Genomic DNA, 22,614 nt, shown 5'->3' with positions numbered 1-22,614 from the left:
TTAATTTCTATTCATACGAGAAGAAACTAAGCCGATGGGACTCCATGCAAAGCAATAAGTCATTAGCAACAGTGGGGAAAATGTGACAAAAAGCAAGAGGAGAAGAATACAAAGAAATATTTCCAGCTTATCACTGCAAGAAAAATATTTTATGTGGGACACCACTATACTTCTGTGAGCTAATGGAATTTTGTAAGCCCAAATCCTACATATCGGTGATCAGGATAGTGTTCTTCAACTCAGGGTGTCTGTAACGTCCTTTTGCCGGAAGTTTTGATGGGTTGTAATTAATGGTGGGGGGGAGGACAAATTCAATCCTGTTCTATGGAAATGCCTGAGCGGCATCACCAGGCACTTCCTGTGATCCAAAGGAGCAATGTATTTCTTGCACGCTTTAGTAGCTGCAGGGCTTATGGCTGTAAGCCACGCGGCATTTACATCCTCACGCGCTGCTCGCTGCCCAAAGCCAACTCGAAGGCGCTTTTTGAAGGTGTCAGGCAGCAAGGAACACTGTAAGAAGCTCTGCAAGGAGCTTAGCATGCAGGCTGCTCTGTACCATTCAGCTGCCAGGGGACTGGGGAGGCTGAATTTTAAACATAAATATCTCTTTTTTTTTTTTTTTTTTTCTTCCATTTCCCCATGCAAAGAAAAATGTGTTTGGATGCTTTCTACTTCCCGTTTGGGGGTGGTACCCAAATGGGTCTTATAGCTGTTAGTAATTTAGACACTGAGGAGGTGACTTAGTTTATCTTTAATTTTATTTTAATTACCCAGTGAAACAGAGACTGAAATGACGCTCACTGAAGATGGAAGCTGCACAAAATTAATCCTTCCTTTTTGTAATCTTAAAATGCCCTCCCATAACAAGTTATCTTGTGTATGATAAGGAAAACGATTAAAAAGGAAAAACCTGGAAGAAGGCAGAGAGTGCCTGGGCTCCATCCAAATTCAATTAGCACTCGATCTGGTACCACCCTGCTTTTGGCACCGCACCTATTCCCAAGGGATGATTTGCTAAATAAAGCTGAAAGGTGAAGGGAGAACATGAACAAGGCAGGGCTGGGAGATGCTGCGATGATGTGATTAATGGCTGGTGAGGACCACTGGTGTCACACCTGATACCTGGCGTACCGTGTCCCATGGGACATGTGGCTGCATCTTCTCTTGCACCGCAGCCACGCGTCTGAAGAGGGACCCTCTAATATCTGCTGCACTTTAAAAAAAAAAAAAAAATGCCTTTGGCTTTTTTTTTTTAATCACTGCCTTTATTAATGCTGTCCTTCTATAAACGTAAGTGTAAGCCCCTCTAAATGTCGGAAAGTCCTACCTAGTGCTCCACCTGTGTTATCTGGTCCCTAAGACAGCTGCATCCCTCAGGAAGCTGCCACAAAACTTTAGCTGATGTTAAGGGGCGGGAGGACCTGTTAACTACGTTTAGACTTTTGTCACTATTTAAACAGATCACAAATACCGATTTAGTTTTTTTTTTAATTCTTTTAATCTACTTTTTTAACACGGAGGGGATTACTGACATCCTGTGGCTCCTCCAAAGCACACAGCGCTGTGACCTCAAGTCCACTCTGTTGCTGCAGAGCCTCTTCACTTGCAAAAGCAAGTTTAAAAGAGGAAGGGGGGTGGGGGCTGTACAGGCAGAATAAAAGCCAGGGTATTGATTTTATAAAAATCCAGCATCACCTTTGATACTCTGTTAAAGTTACACTAAGGGATAGCTGGCACAGCTTCCAGTGGGATAATTACGGCCCCACTCTGAGTAATGTCTGCGTGCTTTGGGCTTGCAAAGCGATCTGCCTTTGTTAGAAGGAGCTTGAATGAGAAATGAAGGCGCTGATTCTTCCTGAGTTCGATAGCTGGCACATTTTGCATATCTACTGTCTGTAAACGGTTTTCTATAGTGCTTCATAACAGCAATGCCACTGGGAGCCAAGAAAACAAGCTCTGGCAGGGCTGGCCGAAGCCGACAGGATTACTTCCAGCAGCATATTGCATTTTGCCTCCTTTGTAGGTGGAAAAGTTGTGGCTGTGGATGTTCACCCACAGCCGGGAGTTAGTCATGGGAATGGAGGGACTCGCTCCTTCAGGATGCTCTGGGACCGTTGTATCTGGCAAAACGTTGCCCTTTCTCTTGTCGGTGGTATCATGTCCTTTCCTTGGGTAAACTATAATCCCTCGGGGGGTACCACCGCTCAGACTCAAAAGTTGCATTTTAAAAAAAGTGCTAATAAAAGGTGCGAATAATTAGGTGGCTGTAAAACTCTTCGCCAGCTCTTACAGGAGCTACCTGGGCTACAACCAGTTTCTGCCCCAGCCGGCAATAGCTGCAACTGTCCCCATCTTAAAAGCAAAATAGTAACGCCGGGGGGCTATCCAGGATGAATGGGACAACCCAGGATAAATGGGACTGGCTGCGTTGTCATTTTCTGCAGCTGCCTGGTGAATTTGCAGGAGAGGTGGGGCAGGCCTTTCTCCCCTTCCCACCTCCCAGGAAGAAGATGGGATAACATTGAATCCTCTCGTTGCTGCAAGGTCGCTGGCTGCGCTGCTCCAAACCCGCTGCCCTGAAGGGTTCCCAGTTAGGAGCTGCCTTGCTCCCTGCCTGTTTTTTCATATGTATATGGGATGTCTGGAGGACTTAAGAGGGTCGAAGCCAATTAAGATGTCTGGCCCTACTCAGCACCTCAATTCTTCTTGCTGTTGCTTCGTTGCAGGCTGTGTTTTTATCTCTGTGCTTTTCGAAAGACGTTTGGATCTTTGGATAAAGATGTATCGCCTTTGGATAAAATCACAGTTGCTTTAGGCTGAATCCAGATACCGCACCAGGCGTGCTCCTGGAAGGGTCGATGGATGCCGAGGGTGATTCGGCTTGGTGCAGGGACCGAGGGTGGGCTGCGATTTCACCGGCTTCGCGAACCACTTGCTCTGTGGGTAGCTCTTATTTGGGCTGCCCGGGGAGCTGACCTTGAAGCTGCAGCAGTTGCTGGTTGTAAAATTGGTAACGCTCCTCGGTGACTTGCTGTGGCTGTCAGTAAGCTCTCGGATTCACTTCAGTGTCTGTTCTTAGTGGTGCATACGTATTTTTATATATATATATATATATATATATATATGTATATCCCTTAATCTAGATCCAAAGTAGATGACTGAATGTGTTTTCCCTTCTGCGACTCCCAAGCAACCAAAGCCAGATGGGTTATTAATAATAATCACATGCTGGACTACTCATATAGTTAAAACCGAGGTTGCATGGGCAAGAAGGCAGGTTGGGATCTGCTTCCGCTGTCCTCCGCTCCAGAGATTTTATTTCTTTTAAGTTAAAACTCCATCTACCAAAAGAGAACAATGTCAGTGTCTGTATTTGGGGTCCAGTAAACATAGCGGTGAAGACGGGAGAGCCTGTCAGTGCAGGGTGGCGATGACAAGGTCTGAGCTGTTGTTTTAATTCACAGTAAATATATAATTATACTTAACTGACAGTATGCTTGGAGTTTTCTCTTTGCGCTGCTAGCCCTTAGGGCTGCGAAATGGCTCAAACCCAAAAGTGCTGTTACTGGGAAACACGGAATTGCACAGTTCCGATTTAAAAAAAAAAAAAAAAAAAAGAGTGCTTAGCTGGCTTTTAAAAATCTCTTTGGGGAAAGTTGCATCCTTCTTCTGATGCACATGTGATCGTTGTAGGACAAAAAAATGCAAACATTACATTTGGGAGTAGTCTTGTGGCTTCTGCTTGTTGGAAGTCCCATGCTGGTGTGTTGCCCTCCTCCTGCTTTCCTCGGTCAGGGAAGAAAGAGGGTTGTGGAATGGCAGCAGCATGGCCAATACGAATGCTAAACCCCTCTCCTTGCTCTCCAAATATACTCGAGACAAGTACATTTGGGGTTTGGTTTATTTACAGGTATTGTACTGGTTTTCTGGCCATGCCTCCACGTTGGTCTTGGCAATTATTGAAGTGTGTCTTGGCGTTTATGGAAGTGAGAAGTTACTTCTGAAGTTGTTAGGTGCAGAAATTCTCCGGGAGTCCTGTACTTTGGGGATCGGGGCTTTTAGCACCACCAGGGAGCACGGGAGGGTCCTTCCCCACCACGTGCACCCAACACCCTGCGTCCCGCTGTCCCATGCAGGTCATCTTGATGTTCCTGGGGACTGAGGACTACATCCACCTCAAATTAAACCCGTGTTATGACTGTACACTAATCTGGTATGAAGCACTGGTGAGTTCCTTGGTTAGCATCTCTCTTTAAATTGTTGTTATTTCAGTATTTATCCCGCTTCCTTTTTTCCCTGTGTGGAGGCCAAAGCTTACAGGCAGTCTTTGAATATGAATAATGAGCAGTTAAAATATAACTCTGAAAAGCCTGGTTTGACACTGGTGAAATCTTGACTGCTTATGTGTTTTATAAGTAAATTATATATTTTCTGGTGTATTTCTTTCTCTAGTTCCCCAGCAACAATTATTTTCACAGGAGGATTGCAGGGACGGTGCTCCTGTTTTCCTAAATGAAGTGGCTTTTTAAGAAATAAGATTTTTTTTTAAACAGGGAAATATATCATGAAGGTGCTGAGCATCAGCATCTGGCCGAGCTTCCACTGTCCCTCCCCAGCATCACACCTTCTCTTCCCAAGCAGCGTGTGGATGGTCCGTCTGTCTGCCTGTGCATCTCTGCCCCGAGCTACACGATCATTTCCTACACGAGATGGCGCTCTTCGCCTTTCAATAAAGCAAAACGCAATTATTATTAATATTTTTTAATTTTTTCCCCCACCCCAGTGCTTTCCCCCCTCAGCCCTGCCTGAGCCCTTGGGAACCAGGAGCAGCCCCGACCCCGGAGGCTTCCAACCACACGTGAAAGGCTGGAGGGACAGATACAAGTGTGCAAAAACACCCCACCACCTCCAACTCATTAAAAGAGAGGCTGCTAATTGACTTTTCCACCTTAATTAAAGACTCCTTTGATACAGCCTTGTCCTCTAAGCCCAGCTCAGATGCTTTGCCCTGTGCTAGCCTGCGAGCCCCAAAGCCAGGGGACAAGGCCCCATGGCTGCTCCAGGTTGGAATGTGGACCCTGAGGGGTTCGTGGGCTCCTTTTGGGACCAAGGCCTGGCTGTGGGGCTGGGACAGCCCCCTCTTTTTGCTTGCAGTAAGGGGCTCCTGCCCTCCTTCCTGGAAGCAAGGGTAGTTGGGGAGAGGAATGTGATAGGGGAATGGATGGTGCCCTTTGCCAGCCGGCATTAAAAATTCATGTGCGTGATGGGCTCTTCCAAATAAGTCCAGGAAGGGTGAGTTCCTGCCTCCTCAGAGCTGCTGGCCAGCACTCAGGCTGCCTGCCCTCTACAGCCTGCATGTGTCCCCCCCATGGGACCAGGTGCCACCAGGTCTGTGCCTGGTGAGGGGCGCAGGCTGGGATGAGGGGTACCTGGTGGGTGGGAAGCTGGGTGCCCCACAGGGTGATGGGGATGGGTGGGGTGACCGGGAGGGCAGGGATGTGGGGCACCTGGAGGAGGGCGGGGAACCCTGGGGGGAAGGGATGTGGAGTCCTTGATGGGGAGGGGAGCAGGTGCCCAAGAGGGGTGGGAAGTGGGGTGCCCCAGCAGGGAGGTACACGGGTTGTCCTGGCCGGGAGGGATGCGGGGAGGCACGTAGGGTGCTCCGGGGATAGGGGTACCCGGAGGGGGGCGGGGGTGCCGAGGAGGGGGGCGATGCGGGGGAGGGCAGCGGCGGGGTGTGGGATGCTGAGCTCCCGGGAGGGAGGGGAGGGCCGGGGCGGGGCGGGGGGCGGCTCCACGTGGCTCATTAGCAGAAGGCAATTTAATATTTATGAAGTGCTCTTGTTTGAATCCCAAGTCTTCGGCTCCAGTTACAAGGAGCTGCGTCACCCTCCGATCACATGGTAATTGTTGCTATTTCCAGGATCCCAGCCTCGCAGAGTGGCACAAAAGCTCTTTCCCCTTTTCTTGTCTTTTTTTTTCCCCCTCCCCTTTTCCCTTCTTTCTTTCTGTTTGTTTTGCGGTTTTTTCGCTTTTTCTTTTTTTTTTTTTTTTTTTTTTTTTTTTTTTTGGCTGGGGGGCTATTTCTCCCTTTTCCCCCCGGTTTCCCGCACGCCGGCGGAGCGCAGGGCAGCGTTCGGGGATGCCGGGGCCGCTGCCCTGACCCGGGGCGGGCAGGAGCCGCCCCCCCGCCCCTCTCCCTTCTCCTGAGGAGCGGATTCAGCCGCTTCCAGCGGTTCCTCGATGAGAGCTGCCCGTCCCGGCCCGGGACAGGCTCGGCATTAGCGCCGGGGGAGGGAGGGGGGTGGGGTGTGAGACCACCCCCAAAAATGACCGAGCTGGAAGGGGACTTCACCAAGCTGCTGCTGCTGAAGGAAGAGCGGATCAAGGAGCTGGAGCGGCGCTTGGGAGAGAAGGACGAGGAGATCCAGGAGCTGCGCCGGCGGCTGCACAAATGCCAGTCGGTGCTGCCGGCCCCCAGCCCGCACATCGGGCCCCGCACCACCCGGGCGCAGGGCATCTCGGCCGAGCCGCAGACCTACCGCTCCTTCCACGACCTCCGCCAGGCTTTCCGCAAGTTCACCAAGGCCGAGAGGTAGGGACGGGCACCCGCCACCCCCCCGCACGCCACACACACAACCCCCCTTCCCGAGTGGGGTGGCCGGAGGGAGGGAGGCGGCGGGACACCGCATCCCCCCCCCCGTCTCGCGTCCCCGGAGAAGCGGCATCGATCGTGCCCGGGGGGGGGTGGGAGGAAGCGCCGAGCGCATTAGGGGCTTTCAGCCGCCGGGAGGGAGCCCTGCGGGGGATCGGATAACCCATTACCGGCCCCCCCCTCCCCCGCCTTCCCCTCCTTCCCCGCCGTGGCTCCGCTCCGGTTCCCCGGGGGATGCTCGGCCAGGAGGGAGGCGGGGGGCCGGGCTGGGAGGACCCGGCGGGGCGGGAGGCGGCGGTGCCTCCCCGGCGCTGGGAAAAGTTTGCGGCGGGGCCGGGAAGTTGTTTGGCCGCTGCCCGAGAGGCGGCCCTGGGCGGGCAGCGTCCCCCTCGCCCGCCCCCTTACCCCCCATATCCCTGGGGCAGGTGCTGCCCCCCTTTCCCCGGCTCCCCTTTCCCGACCCCATCCTCCCAACGCGTTCCCCAAAAACTACAGCCCACGCTCCGCTACCCGTGGGCTTTGTCTCCGGTTACCCCTCTGCGCCGGTGTCGGGTACCCACGGGAAGGGTTGTTTCTTGTTGAGGCGGGGGGGCTTTGGGTCTTCATCCCTCACCCTGGGGGCTCTGGGAGTTTCAGTTGCGTGGCTCTCTTGGTTTAATACAGCGTGTGAAAAGGGGGGAGCGCGGCGCTGCTCCGGCTCCCCGGGGGATTTGGAGTGGGATGGGGAAGACGCTTGTGGGAGCGCGCGAGTTCTGTGCGACTATGGCACGCGGGACCCAGTGTCACCCACCGCTCGGCAGAAGCTCTCACCGGGGCTCGCCGAGCGACAGACGGTCTAATTTTTTCTGTCCATGGCAATTTATTCCAGCAAAATCATTCCCGACGGTATTTCTTGTAGCTGAGTGTATTTGAGCGCGGATCCACAGCGCTCTTCTCTGTCTCCTCACAAAATGTACCTTGCCATCACCTAGACCAAACTCCTGCCCTTTCCTCTGCAGCTATTCACTTGACCTTCTTTAACAAGACTATTACTCATTTAAAGATAAACGAGGAGCACTTGGCTTTAGTTGTTTTTTTTTTAATTATTCTTTTTTGCTGACTGTATGGGGTGGTTTAATAAAACAAACCGCTACGCTCAGGGGGGTGTGTGACCACCGGTCACACAAGCGGAATGTGTCAGTTTGTCCTTCCCCAGGTTAACACATCCCTTCGCGCCCCCTGCCTGAAGCGGAGGCCGTGTCCAACTTTTTTCCTGGGCTGTTGCTTTTTTTTGAAGGCTGGGATCATTCCGAGCCTCAACAGCCACAGGGGAAGGTGACAGTGACCCAGCACCTGTGGTATTGGCAGACACCTCAATGCCCACCTGTATTTAATAACTCATTTAGGAGGTATTAAACCCGCACAGGGCTCCAGAGAGGTTTAATCCTCCCCTGAGACTCTCCTCTGCTGTTCCCAGTTTGGGCTGGCGGGCCAGTGCCAGAAAACTCTGCATCTGTGTGATGTTGTGAAGGGCGTTTGCCCCGTCCTAAGTTGTTCCCGTCACCCAGAAATGTTGTTTCAGTGTGCAGGAAAAACTCTCAGTGAGGCCTGCAGGCATTTCCCATCACCTTCCAGGCTGGCACTTCATCCCCCCTGGCATCTTCCCATGCCTTGGCCTGGCTCATGGTAGCCATGACGATGGTAGCCAAGCCAGTTTGGGATTGCTCTGGGTTTTTAATTAGGGTCTGCTTAATTCTTCTCCCATCTCATTGCTGGAAGAGTGATGGGCAGCTGCACAGTGCACCGAACATGCTGCAACCTGCCCTTTTTTCTTTTATTGCCCCCAAATTAATACCCACCAGTGGGTTCAATAAATGCGTGTTTTCGCGGGTGGTGTCTGGCCCGTTGATGTGGTTCCAGGTTGCTGCTATGGCTCCTGGGTGCCGGGGGTAAAGGGCTTCACTGCAGTTGGTCTCTGCCAAGAGGATGACGATGTTTCCCAGTTTTCGATGCCGACCGGAGGTATAAGTGGGTCTGGCTGGTGCCAGCTCCCTTTAATGTCTCTGTGGGTTTCTCTGGCTTTCTCCTCTAAAAACTGCTGACAGCATTTTGGCTAATTTATTTATGGGGCTAACTTACAGACCTATAACAGTCTCCTGCCTGTGTTTTAGCGACAACAGCTGATAGCATCATCTAAACTGGGTGTCCCACGAGCCTTCAGGTCCCTGAGAGGTTGGAGATGGGTAATACCTCTTTTCTAAAACCCAGAGACAACTTCCACGCCATAAAGCCCCCAATATGATGTTTAGACCCATCTGTTTTGTGCATTGATTTCAAATTAATGCCGGTAGAAATGTTTTTATCGGGGTCTGGGATCGACCTTCAGATGCTTTTTCATCTCTGAAGACAGACGAAGATGTATCTATCAACAGTGTAAATTTTATGTATTGTCTGTACTGTACACCGACATTTAAAACTCTGAAGAAGTTGAAATGAGTAAACGGGACGATAGAAACTCAAAAAGTAGTTAAATCCCATCTGAAAGCAGTAAATAGAGTTTGTCTCCCGCAATATGTTGTGCCTCTTGTAACCCATCCCTGTAAGTGTAGCAGGGTCAGAGTTGTAAAGACTTGCAAAGATCCAAATAAAGGGCTGTGAAAACTGAAAGTTATTGAAGACCCGTTATCTTTTGTCTGGAAATACGTTTTTATGCTGTTATTCCTTCCAATGATTTAAGTTGCAGGGGTTTTAATGGAAGAAAGCATTTCTGCGTAGATGATCAGGTGTATGGAGCTAATTCTGATATAAATCAAACTTTCTTTCCAAATAGCGAAGACACCACCGCTTTCTATGTCTGTTTTTCAAAATATGATTCTTCCCTGTCATTTTCTTGATCAGTTCCTGCTTCGTGTTGAGGAAAGAGACGCGCTTCTCGTAAATGATTCATTAATTTATGTTTGCTCAGTGAGTTTTTTATTCACTCGTACCTAAACCTGGTAAGTGTTTTGGATCATGGACGGATTCGATGCCGTCTGATACAGCAGCTGGCAGTTGCTTAGTGCGATATAATGAAGGAAAACCCATTTGTAGGTGTTTTTTTCCTAGCACATTAAAAGCCATCCGCGGCGTGGCTGGATGATACAGCAATCGAGGCACTTTGCTGATGCCTCGGAAAGCGGTTCCAAGGAAGTGATCCCCAGTTGCTAAGCAAAGGCTTTGCCACGGGGCGAGCGCTGGAAATGATAAACGATGCAAAAAGTAAATGCCGAGGTGCACTCGGAGCACTTGGCTAGGACTAACAGCCGGATAAGGACTGGGGGGATTTTCGAAACGGCCTCGTTCCTGCCGTGAGGTGCTTTTTGAAAACCCAAGGGGTGCTAATCTGTGGGTTTTCAGCATCTGAAGATGCTTCATGCTACGTGAATGATCGACGTGAGCCATAATCCCCATCTTTTAAATCATCTTCTCGGCAAATTCCAGCAGCTGCGCTCTTTCATTCAGAGGTGCAGCATCTAATTCCAGCTTAATCCTCCTTATTGGGGTCGACAAGCCTTATTCGAACCAAAGCGATGCTAAATTACTTTGAAAACTGTTAAACTTTTTGAAACAGCAACTAAATCTTTGCCGGTATTGATGTACCAGAGCCACGACCAAAAGGTAGTCATGGCTGTACAGGGAACTATACTTTATGCGTGCGATCATATCCTCAACTTTGCAAATTTGGTTTGGGTCATCCCGTCTCTGTTTTTTCCGCATTAATTTGGCTCTGGCACGGTGCTATAGATTCTGTCTCAGCATCATTTTTCAAGCGAAGCAACGAGTTTCATAACCCTGCTCCCAATTCCTTGCCCATCCTTGCTTGCTATACCAGCTAACTTTGTCTGCAACTTTTTAAAGGGTTTTCCCCTCTTTTACTTTCTTTTTGGGAAGCATTTGCCACAAGATGGCAGTGGGTTCTAACGTTTAAGGTGCAGTATTGGGGTATATGGTGGTTTCAGCTTCGGGTACGGCTCAGGCCAGGACTGACCACGCAGAGGGTAAAAAATTGGGCAATGTGGGAGGTCTCTAGTCCAAAACGCAAGGCAAGGTCATCTTCAAAGCTGGACTAGGCTGCTTGGGTTGCTCCAGCCTAAAGCAAAAGCACCTCCTGCACAACCCTGTGTTTCTCCATTGCTTCTCCCTCCCCCTTAACACAGTTTTGGCTTACAGTTTGTCCGCTGTAGCTGTCTCCACCGCCCCTGGATCTGGTCTGTTGACGGCTTCACCCATCCTCCAACCACCCCGAGCTCGGCAAGAGAGAGTTCCTCCCTCCCTAGGGCGGCTGGGGCTGTGCCCTTCCTCCCCTAGCCCTCTTTCTGGGAACTCGGCTCCCCGCCGGGCGGCTGAGTTGCGTTAATTTAGACATGATCTCATCATCTGCCAGCCGCTAAAGCAATATCGATCCTGCATTCGGCCTCCATGTGAAAAACAACCCAACTGCTTCCCCGGTACCTGTAACCACCGTCCCTCGAGGCCTCGGGAGGCTGGAAAATGAGCGTTTGTCTTATTTTTTGACTATCGGGGACAAACGCGTAACCTGCTGCAAAGGGGTAACGCTTCAGTTGCGTTAAGGACAGCCTTTAAGCTAAAGAAAGGGACCATTTGGGACCAAAGATCGTCTAATATTTTATGCTGCTAAGCAGCTATGCTTAAATAGTTTAAACAGGTGGTTTTTGCTATCTATGAGTTCTCTCTGTGTCTGCTATTTCTCTTTGGCAATAACTCTGTAAGAATCGGCATCACTTCCCAAAGGGTACAGGGGACAGCAGTAATTTTGACATTAATTACTACCCTAAAAACGCCTCTCTTCCCTCATTTACCCATCACCGATCTGCTCCCAGTGTGCTGTGACAGCACATTCCTTGGATGCTTCATCCCTGGGTGATTGACGGTGAAGATCGTAAGGATTTTATCAGATTAAATAATACCAGCATAGGAAGAATTAGGGCTGCTTTCGTTGCTTGTAGTGTCAGTGCGCATCCCTGGCCCAAAGAGAGAGGAAAATACAAAGGAGGGAAGTTTGACCAGGTGTTATTTAACTTGAGGATAGCCGGAAAACATTGCAAAGGGAGGGAGTGAAATGGGAGCCGGACTCTTTGTTTGGTCAATCTCCTCTCTAATTATTTGGACGGAGCAACTTAGTCCGTGGCACGAAGCGGTGAAGGATATCGAGTGAAGTTTGGAGACAAGCGGGTTGCTGCATGCCGTAAGAAGAGGTACAGCACGGGTCATCAGATCCCTCGAGAGATGCAAGGTCAGTAAAATAAGCGGAAGGGTTTTACAGAGAGAGAGAGAAGCAAACGTTTATGGTTAATCAATCGAAACCATTTCCCTTCTTTTCATTTTTAATGGGCTGAAGTTACCGCTCCCCCTCCCCCTGGGCATTGCTTCCCTTCTGCTCACGGGAGACCTGAAAAGCGAGCCACAGAGTGGGGAAATCGCGCTCCCCAAGGGCATCGGATGGCACCTCTCTGCCGGGTGCGGGCTTGGCGTCTGTCTGGCTGTCTGTCACCAGCAGCCCTGGTGACTGACGCTGCCTTTTCCATCCTATCAGTTTGGCGCTTTGTCACGAGCAGAATGGCGTCACCTCTACGACAGCGCATCAAAAGCAGCTAAATTGTGCATTGCCTTCCACCTCCTGCAAAAATAATATCAAATGTATATTGAGCTATATATAAAATAAAAAAAAAAGAGTAGATTATTTTATATGATCTCTCGTGAAAAAGGACAACCAAGATGGCAGAAAAATTTTCCAGGTGTTTTTTAATGAAAACTTGAGATGGTGTCACTATTTATTGCTCGGTTTTGCACCGAGGGAAGCCTATGACACGGTGACGCGACGTCCCAAGCCTGACGGCATCATGGCTAAGGGTCGGTGCGTCACCCGCTGGGTCTCAGCACCCTCGTACCGACACCGTGCTGTGCAGGGGGGGGTGATGGCGTGGTCCCCACGGGGAGGATCGGGCCCTGGCTGACTCAGAGCCATTCCCAGCGGCGTCATCGCAAATTCTTCCTTCTGCCTATTTTTAAATGCCTCAAGTCATGAGGCTTTTGGTGCCTCCCTTGGGGGGACTGAACCATCGGCAGAGAGATTTTCAGGCAGCTGCCAGATTACCATGTAACCCACCTTCCGCCCGCCCGGAGCTTGCCTGCTTCGGTTATGAATCCCTGAAAATGTGATTACATATATAAGTTATAAACCTATAGCTGCGCTCCCAGGCCGAGGTCACGATAAACTGCTTTCCTCTCTCGGATTCTTTGATGCGAGTTCGTTTTGCAAAAATATAAAAGGGAGACGAGATCTAGCAAACACGTTATTTTTCCACAGCAGCTTGTGGACATTGCTTGGTTTGGAGAAGGAAAAGGGTCGTGTGTCTCTGTTGCCGCTGCATTTTTAAAAGCAGCATGTCGACGTGGGCATATATGGTATTGTAAACTGCTTGGCCACAGTCGCTCTCTATTTGGCTGCTTTTTAGTCACAGCAAGTGTCATTTTTTTTTGTCAGAACTGTACCATGGAAAAGGTAATTCTCGAGCAAAAATCCCCCAGGCGGTGAAGTGTATTGAAGTAAAATAAGATAGAAAGGACTAAAATAAGACTGTGAGTCCCTCTTTGCAGCTTTACTAATGAGAAACTTCAGGGGGAAAAAAACCCTTCCCAAGATATCCACTTGGTTGCCTGCAGAGTTGATGCAGATCCTGGAAAATATCTAACAGAGCTTGGCAAGGGGCTTCTTAGAGAGCTTTACCCTCCGCTGTGACCTCCTGGCTGGAAAAGATGAGGACTGCTTTTCTGGGTTTTTTTATAGGGCTTTTCTACATTTTGCTCATGGATGTTCTTTGAGTGTATTTGTTCCATTAGTAATAAAACCCTGTAGTCGCACGTGAGGCATGTGCACACGAAGGAGATGCTAAAAAAGCCAGACGGAGGGAAGCTGAGCTCCAGACCGCGTGTGCGGTTGCAGGAGCTGGGATGCTCTGGACCCAACCGGCGGGATCGGCAGGCACAAATGGCGATGCTTGTATTTTCGGATCAAATTCACATGTGGGGCAAAGCCCAAGCTTTGTGGAAAATACTATGAGAGAGGGGGAACAACCTCTCCAGTAGTGCCACCAAATCTCTTGGCTGTGTCCTCTTGAGAGGTGGAAAGCGCAGGTGGTGGTCACGTACCCGAGTAAGAAAAGGACTTCGTGAGTTGGTGCCTAAATCTGTCCCGCTGATGCTTGTGGGCTCTCCATCCTTGGGGACTGCCCCGACTCGCCTGGACGTGGCCCTGAGCAACCCGCTGCAGCTGTGGTGCTGGCCATGCTGGGAGCGGACCAGCGAAGCTCCAAAAGAAATCTTTCTGGGGTTTCTGAGATGCTGGTGGCTTTGTGCTCCTGAGTGATGAGCTCTTTGAGATCAGATCTGCCAGGAAGGTGGCAGTGGCTGTACCCAGACCTCGTGGCAAGAGGGTCAACCAGGGAGGGACAATCCTGGATTCAGCACAGGCTCGAGTGACACGTAGGTCTGCTGCCTCCACCACCTTCAGCTTCTTGGTGGACGGTTAGATTAATGAGGTCTGCTTCATTATCAAATGGCTTCCTCTCTTCTCAGGCAGAAGTTTGAATTAATCCCTGAAAACTTGTGTCAAGGGAAAAACGTTTTGCTGTAGCACAAATGAATGGATTTGAACCGCGTCAGGCTAAATAAGACCGCTCGTTTGAATCCCTCTCTGCTGTTGAACGTAGCTGATACAGACACCCGTTGGTTTTGGGGGGGTGTTTTGCACTGCACTCCAACGCATTTGATGCCAGTGCAACAGAGCAGGTATAACTTTTCATTTCGTTAAATGTCAATTAGAACAGGAAATCACATCTAGTCCTAAAATACGGCCGATGGCGTTCCTGAAAGACGATGAGCCGTGAAGGACGTGGTGAAGCAGCTTCGTGTTGCATTTCCCCTCCCGAGAGAGGCAGCTGTATCTCTGACAGAGCGAGGGTCCATTAAAATCATCCGTTAAAGATGTAAGGAGCATCGCGTCCTGTTATACACACTGGAGCAGGACTGCCTGCTCTCTCTAGGGCTTGGGAACCTTTCTGCATTTTATGGGGAGAATATATCAAGTGAAGCTTTAATAGAGGCGTGTTACGGATGGCACACCCTGGTACAGCAACAGGCAAAAGTGACATTAAAGTCTTCCTGACCTGCGGTGATGTACGATTTGGGTTAGAGAAGGTAGAAAAATACAAGCTGAAGATACAACTAAGAGTAAAAAAAAGTTTTGCCTCCCGTTTGACTCAAATCGGTTTTATTTTGTGCTCCTTTGGCATTGGTTTTACTTGGTGCATTTGTAGTTTGGAGACTTATTGGTACGTAGAATGGGGTAAAACCATACCTCTGCGACATCCTTGTGGCAGTGAATTAACTACAGGCTGACAGCGTGACTGTAACATTCAACCAACATATAGGGGCATTGGTAGAAAACAAAGTATTAATTAACATAAAAGGCCCAGAAGGTAACTGTGCAAGTGGGAAACAGGTTCAGGACATCAGTATCTTAATATTTGGGTTTTCTGGCGCATGGTTTGCAGTAACGGAGTACAGTGTGGGGCTGTGATTGATCCCAGTGAGCGCAACCGGATGGGAATTTTGAGTTATTGCCATTTGCATTTTGCTCTTTGCTGGCAGTTTCTGTAAAATCCTCCAAGATAAAAACCACCACCAGGATTTTAAATGACCAATCGGTGCATGAATTCCATTTGAAACGAAAATAAATTCTGTTGAGTTGTTTGTAATAAGGGATCAGGTCCTAAATCTTGTAATTCCACGTTCTGTTTGTGTGTCTGTGTGCAACATTGTTGGTATTTAATTTCTTTAAACTCTTTAATGCTTTGTATGCTGAGGATTGGCCATGCTCCCCATTATTTACCCCGCTGTGCGTGAAAGGGGGGAGGATAACTGGGGATAATTTCTCAAGCAACTGATGTGCTGAGATCCCAAACAAATGTGCCCAAATCCTCGGCGTGGCTTGACGCACGTGCCAAAATTTGGGTGTACGGTAGATGTCTTTGGCATAACTGTTAAGCCAAAACGCAACTTTAATAACTGGAAGCAGCGGGTGTAGCGGGAAGGGCTCCCTTAAGAAATGGATCCTGAAGGGTGGCTTCCAGCTGGGCTGTTCTTAATGGTTCGAAGGCATGTCAGAAGCCACTATGGCGCAGAGAAAGATGCGAGGAGAGATATTAGGCTTAGGATGAGGCCGGTGAGGCCACGGACTTGCTCGAGTCCGTGGTTTTCTTGAAAGCTGAAAGGAAAGAAATCTGTGCACTGGGAAGACTCTTGTGGAAATACAGCAAGCACGGAAAAGTTAGATCCAAAGTAATTTGGAACAGCGGCCCTGTGAAAAGCTGCGAAGGAGCAAACAGCTCTCGAGAGGCTTGGCCGGGTAACTCCGCTTTACAAATTTCCACTGCAGTCATTAGAAGGCAGTTTTGTCCCCTGTCTATAGGAACGTGCCCGGCACTTGGGGGGCTGTGACGGCCTTTTAATACGGCTCGGTGGCAAGAAAGCCTTTAATTTTTGCAGCCGGAGGGAAGCGGCTCCCAGCGGGGTTGGGATCGTTACTGCAGTCACGGGCAGAAGGAAACGCAGGCTGCAGCGTGGCAGAGGGTATTTTTGGTAAAATAACTGGGAAGTTGCGTTAGTCTGGCAGACACAGGGGAAAATGTTGGCAACAACAATTCCGTGTCTCCAAGGGTACTCCGAGGCATTTTTGCTTTTCATCTCCCAGCACTTATCACTGGAGGGCAGTGGTGTCTGAGAAGATGACTGTGAGAAGAAAACCGCAGATAAAGAACATGGCAGAGCTCCTGGGCGACTAATACAATGCGTGGTCAAGGCATCAAGCATGTCATTGAAGATTAGAGTGAGGATTTTATTATTTAAGGGGATTTCCTTGTCTTGCCTTACCTCAAAGTCAGGTCTCACACCTGGGTGGTGTTGGGTATGTTGTTCCTCTCCCCATCACAACAGCACCACGTGAGGCTGTGCTGACCACATCAAGGATGCCGTGGAAGGTGGGTTGCAGCACCCCCCTCTGCCTCAGTTTCCCTGCCCGGACACCCCGAGTGCTCATATGGCCTGGCCACATGAAAATTAAGAAAAATGAGGTGATTCGTTAAATGTGTGTAAGACGGGTGGAAGGTGATAAGCATGGGCAAGTGGGATGAGCTCTCCTTGATGAACCGTACCTTGGCATCCAGAAATGTGGGATGTCTCCAACCCATCCACATTCATTTAATGAAAGCGTCCCCTGGTGCAGCCCTGAAGTTGTCCATACCGGGGACCACCCAAGTATGAAGAAAGCAGAAGCAACCTGGGCATTTCAGTCCAACAGCTTCATCTCTGTGTGCAAAATCTGGGCTGCTTTACTGCAACGAAGGGAGAAGATGCTGGTTTGGGGTAACCTGGAGTGCTTTCAGCATGGGCTGTATCTACAGGCTTCCTGTCTCCAGTGTGGAGTGGGCACTGGGATGCTTCACCTTGCTGTGGGCTCTTTTAAACCTTGCAGTGCAGGAGCCTCTGCCACTGGGAGCTCCACCAGTGTCATAGAGAAGGACCAAGGAGGTGGATGAAGAGCAGTATTTACACATTGTTGCAGATGACAGCTTGGCCGTTTTTAGATGATCATCAGAGGGCAACGAGAAGTGGGTTTTTTGTTTTGTTTTGATTTTTTTTTTTTTTTTAAATAGGAAATGGAATTAGAGCCGAGGGAAGCATGGCAGTTTGGCTTTTTCAGTAAGAGGCTCAGTACTCAGCAAACTCAGTACACCTGTATTGTGGGGGTGCTGCTCGCTTGGTGTGGCTCAGCCTCCGGTTAGAAAAATAATGAGCTATCTCAGTGAGTCAGAGCTGAAATCAGTCTCATTTTTGGCTAGAGACAAAGCTTGAAAGCCTTGCTCTGCTGACCCAAGTGGAAGCCATGGGCAGCCAGGCATTGTGACACCCAAAGGAGAACTTCTGTGAAGATGGCTGGCCAGAAAATGGGCATTTGAAAGCAAGCAAATGGCCATGTATTTTCCTTTTTCTTTGCCTTTTGTTATTGTCCCATTGTCTTTTATTAAGAAAGTAGCAGTCATCCTGTAATTATCCAAAGACAATTTTAAATTTTCCTAAAAAAGATATTTATTTCCCATTCTTCAAATGCCAAATTACTTTGGAAGGCTGGGGAAAAAATCTTAGGACTGGGGGGGGGGGGAGAAGAAAAAGTTAATTTTATTTTTGTTTCTGTAAAAATAATACTGGGCAAGATTTATCTAGAGAAACGCATTCCGTAGACACAAGCAGTTTTCTAACACGCTCATCTCAATTCTTGTTCCTTTCAAGACCAGAACTGGGTGTTAAGTAATAACATGAGATTTTTCCTTTGTTGTTTTGCAATCACTGATAGAATAAAGTTGTTTAGAAGAGGATAATGGGGTAGTTATCTTCTCAAAATAAGTATCTCCTGGTTTAAGTGTCTCACCTGGGACTCAATATTTACCTGGCAGAACTGTGTTTTCCTTTGCCGTGGCACTCACCTACTAGCAAGGAGCAGGAGGAGATCAGGAGAGCCCTTCTTTGCAACCTGGTATTCAATCCCAGATACTGTAACGTGCAATTAAGGAGTTTTATTCACAAGCCCATGTTGAAGCCCCTGAAAAAGCTCGCAGGAATAACCAGCTTTCTGCTGGATTTGACTTGCCTGCTTGCTCGGCCCGTGCAGCTTGAATGGCTCTTAGGTTATGAAATTCGGTTTTCCAGCAAGGGGGTTTCTCCCCGTAGGCTGTGTATTTACTGTGTAGTTGGGGGCAAATAGTGGAAAAATGCCCTGTTTTTAATGCAGCACAACAGTATTAACATTTTGATGCCAAATGCAGGGAATCTTGGTGGTAATGCACATTTTGTCCCTCTGGAGATATGGGACAAACAACGAGCGCTTGAAGAAATGAGAAGTCTGAGTGTGGCCGATGGCAACTAACCATCACTCAATTTGGTGTAGAAAAGAAGGAAGAAGGAACAATTAAGCTCAGTGAAAATGGGGAAAAAACATGTTTTATGATGCTGGGGTACATCGTGTTTGCTTAACCAGGTATGATTTATGTGAACGTTGCCACCACAACGAGGAGCAGGATGGAAGATGCTACCGTCTTGGAGGAATTGCTCATTCCTTTTTGCTGCATCTGCTTTTAGACCATTGAATTTATCTTTGCAACCAGCAAAAACTCAGAGAAGTGCAATAGCACCAGGTTACGGAGGATCACCAGACCCCTAAAAGGAGCCTCCAGGAGGATGGGTGTGAAGAGAGAGCCGTAGAGCTTGTGCAAAGGGAAAGCAGCGGCAGCGATGGGGCACAGCAGCCACGCGTGCGGCTAATGGAAGAGGATGGGGGAATAAATATGAGTACAATGATTGGATTCAGTATGGTGAGGGTCAATAATCGTATATACACAGGGCAGTGGCTTAACGACTTGGTAAACAGGCAAGACGACTTGTTTCTTTTAGTAAATGGGAAAGCATCAGCTTATTAAAAAATAACGTGTTAGTGTCACAAAGGAACTGAAACAAGGATGAGGCTCAGACTGTAAATAAGGACAAAAAAGGCTGTTTGTTGATGCAGCACAGCTAGACATTTCCATTTCAGATTAAATCTTTCATTTTACTAGGTGATATGATGGATGGGGATGCGGCACTCAGCTGGAGGCCGGTATTTGACTGGGGGTACGGTGGGGATTAGGTTCACCCTTTTCACAAAGTCTTCCTGGGCGGTTCTGATGCTGCTTCAGTCTGAATGGAGGGGGGAAAAAAGTCCCAAGATCAGCTTCTATAGGGAAAATTTTCATAGAACAGCACCACAAGCGTTAGAGTGTTTTTTACCAGTAGGTTTAAAAGTGCTTTCCTTTGGAAGTGAGTTTCCTTGTCCCCATTTTGCAGATGGGCAATGTGAACAACTTACCCAGGGTGGGTGTACTGGCTAGTAGCAGGGTCAGGAGGAGACCTGAGGTACCATCCGCATTTCTGGCCATTGCTCGAAAACAGAGCATTCCCCCCAGCTGGGAAAGCTGCGTTTGCCCCATTTTGCATCCTTTTTGTGTTTCCTTCTGCTAGCAACAGCGCATAGAGTGGGGTTTCACAGTAACCTTAAAATCACCATCTGCTTCAAATCTTTCCAAGTCATTTCTGATGCCCTGTTCTCCTTGGGTTTGGACATCCGGGAGGCAACATCTGTTCCCTTATAAGCCCAGAAGAAAGGCTCCGGCTTGCTGTTCGGGCTCCGCGGAGGTGAGATGTGTACCCTGACACAGCTCACGCCCCAGCACAGCGAGGAGTCGCTTCTTCGGGGAGCAGGTTGTGTGAACGGCTGGGTAGACGATACACCGTCCATTCTCTCAGCAACTTTATTTCTGGCTTAAGCTGCCTCTGTAGCTCAGAAAAGGACTATTGAATATTTTTTAACAAAATTTAGAAGTATCAAAGCAGCATAAAAGGTTGTTTGTTCCCACCCCTGCTTTACGAAATTTGTGTCAAGATACAGGGTGAAATCTGTATGTTCCCTTTCATCGCATAATATATGGCTGGGGCTTTAACATGGTGTTTTGGCAGTCAGGCTGCCCCTACCAGGGCCACGTTTCTTGCTTTGATCTGCAGTTTTATTATCAGATGCCTGATTCTGGGAAAGGACTGGATTGCCTTTTTGGAAACACAGACCAGAGCAATTGGTCTCCCTCACAGAAACCCTGATGTTTTGCATCTTCCCTTCCCTGCATAACACAACCCCGCTAGAGCAGAGAGAGTTGAAGCAAAATTGAAATTTGTCCCTCGTCTCTATGGCATTAAAATAATCGGTTAAAAACAAAAAATAATTTCCAAGTGAATGTTTTATCTTTTGATGGGAGATCGCTTGTGGCGGCTTCAACCAGAAGCTCATTCTGCTGGGGCAAGATGCTGGGGAAAAAATGGGTTGAGTTGGTGCAGGGATTACAGATATGAAATTTCTTACTCCATAAAACCATATGTTTGTGAGCAGAAGAACAAAAATGCGTGGGAAAGGGAAGTGGAAATGGTGTCACGGGTCAACTGGAGGCCACTTTCATGGAAATTTTGGTGCTTGATTAATGTCTGTGCAGTAAAATCAATCCGAAAGGATCAGGGAAGATAACCAGCTCATTGCAGAGACTCTTTGCATCCGGAAGATGTTGAATGGGTCTCTCTCACCCAGCTCCTTCTGCTGCAGCTCATTATCAACTCTGGCACCTTTTTGACTGGGCTGACCTATAACTTGTAGTTGCTACTCCGATACCAGAGAGCAGGTCCGACTGATTTCCATCTTTCACATTGTGTTGGTTGACTTCTGTATTGGGAAGGTTTCTTCTCTTTCGCTCTGTTGCTAAATGTTAAGTAGCTAAAAATCAACTGGCTTTAAATAAAACGTGGGAATACAGGGGAAAAAATTCACGTGAATATATCAGTTAGTTGCCTGCTGAAATTATGTCATTAATCTCCCCAGCTAGTGTTTCTTTGATAGCTCTTGCCCAAGCAAGCATGTGAAACCGTCCATTTGAGGGGTGGTTTTGGTTTTGTTTTTTTTCCCCACGACTATTCTTCTGACCCCGTTCTGGCTCTGTGATTCATTAGGAACTGGAAGCAGCAGTTATTTGCGTGGGTGTTGGATTTACTCATCATGCAATCATTTTCACATTGTGAGGCATAATACGGAGCTGATAAAGTCCGTACATCTGTATTCTGCCCGCGTTTCCGGCCTGAAAAGTCTGCAGGATGTTGTGCTGACAGCGTTTGTAAATTCAGTGCGTAACCTTGATTTAGAGAAAGAGGCTTTATGATTACATTTTTATCCACTTTTCAGCCCTTCTAGCATGCCCGAAAGATGTTGGATGGCAAAAGGATGAATGAAGATTGCTTTAGTTTTCATAAGTGGGTATCTTATAAGGTCAGTGAGGCCAGCTGTGCTCATCTAGCCTGATTTGCAGGAGATGGGCCATTAGCCTTTTCGGAGGTTTTGTTTTCACTAGCGTATTTCTGTCCTTAAAAAAAAAAAAAAAATATATATTTAATTGTGGCTTAAAAATTTGCCGGTGACTGAGGAAACACCACGGTCCCTTGCAAACTGTTGAAAAGATTAATTGCCCTAATTGGTCTGCCTTAAATATTTGTTCCACATTTCAAGCCTGAACTCGTCTAACTTCACGGTCCTGCTGTTAAATCCTGCCCTCGCTGCTCGCCGGATTAGCCGTCCGTTCTCACGCTTCTCCGGAGCCCTTTTCTGATGGCAGCTCATTGCTTTTACCCTCCCCTCTGCTGAGATAAAAAACCCTGGAGCTGGAGACATGCTCAACGAGCTCAAGTTTGTAAGCCAGCCAGTTTACAGCAGCCTAATTACGTTACATCGCTGCGAATGCTTTTTCAACCCAATTTGCAGGCGGTTTAATAAAACTTGCTAAGTTCATTTCATGACGTCTGTTTTCCACAGAGCCACATAGATTGGTATGCGTTATATTGCCTTAATTTCTTCAGCAATTAAATTGAGAATCGCACATCCCAAAGGATGGCCAGGATCGATGTCAAGCTGACACAATTATCTGTGCGATTCCATTTACCTGCTAAGAATTTTTGTGGAGCGCTTGCTTTCCTCTGGCCCTCCGAGATGGTTTTTCTCAGTATTTCAAAAGTTGATGAAGATCATCAGAGGAGATGATGATCTTTGGCCTGCTTTTTTTTGGAAAATTTGAAAAATCAGCGTGTAAAGACCTGCTCCACTCGGTTTTCCAATATTTTGTCTGCCCGTAGCACATGTCCCACTCTCTGTTTTATCTGTGAAGGTGTTGACCCATAAGATCATTTTTTATCTAGGGACTTGCCCAATAATGAGATAATGCCTTCCTTAGGAAGCCATGACCATTGAG

At 48.2% G+C, this 22,614-nt stretch overlaps 1 protein-coding gene across 1 annotated transcript in view; it reads left to right on the top strand.

Annotated features, from left to right (window-relative positions):
* The first annotated feature begins 6,079 nt into the window (after nt 1-6,079).
* Nucleotides 6,080-22,614, top strand: part of PRKG1 (protein kinase cGMP-dependent 1) — a 530,384-nt gene continuing 513,849 nt past the window's right edge. The window contains exon 1 of the mRNA XM_063338936.1: nt 6,080-6,595. Coding sequence (XP_063195006.1) covers nt 6,330-6,595 — 266 coding nt within the window. The 5' untranslated portion in view covers nt 6,080-6,329. The remainder of the gene's footprint in view (nt 6,596-22,614) is intronic.

This window comes from Chroicocephalus ridibundus, chromosome 6, assembly GCF_963924245.1.
Source record: "Chroicocephalus ridibundus chromosome 6, bChrRid1.1, whole genome shotgun sequence".
In the NCBI taxonomy this organism is placed as follows: domain Eukaryota; kingdom Metazoa; phylum Chordata; class Aves; order Charadriiformes; family Laridae; genus Chroicocephalus; species Chroicocephalus ridibundus.
Note: the sequence above shows the minus strand (reverse complement) of the source record. Positions and strands in the feature narration are given on the sequence as shown.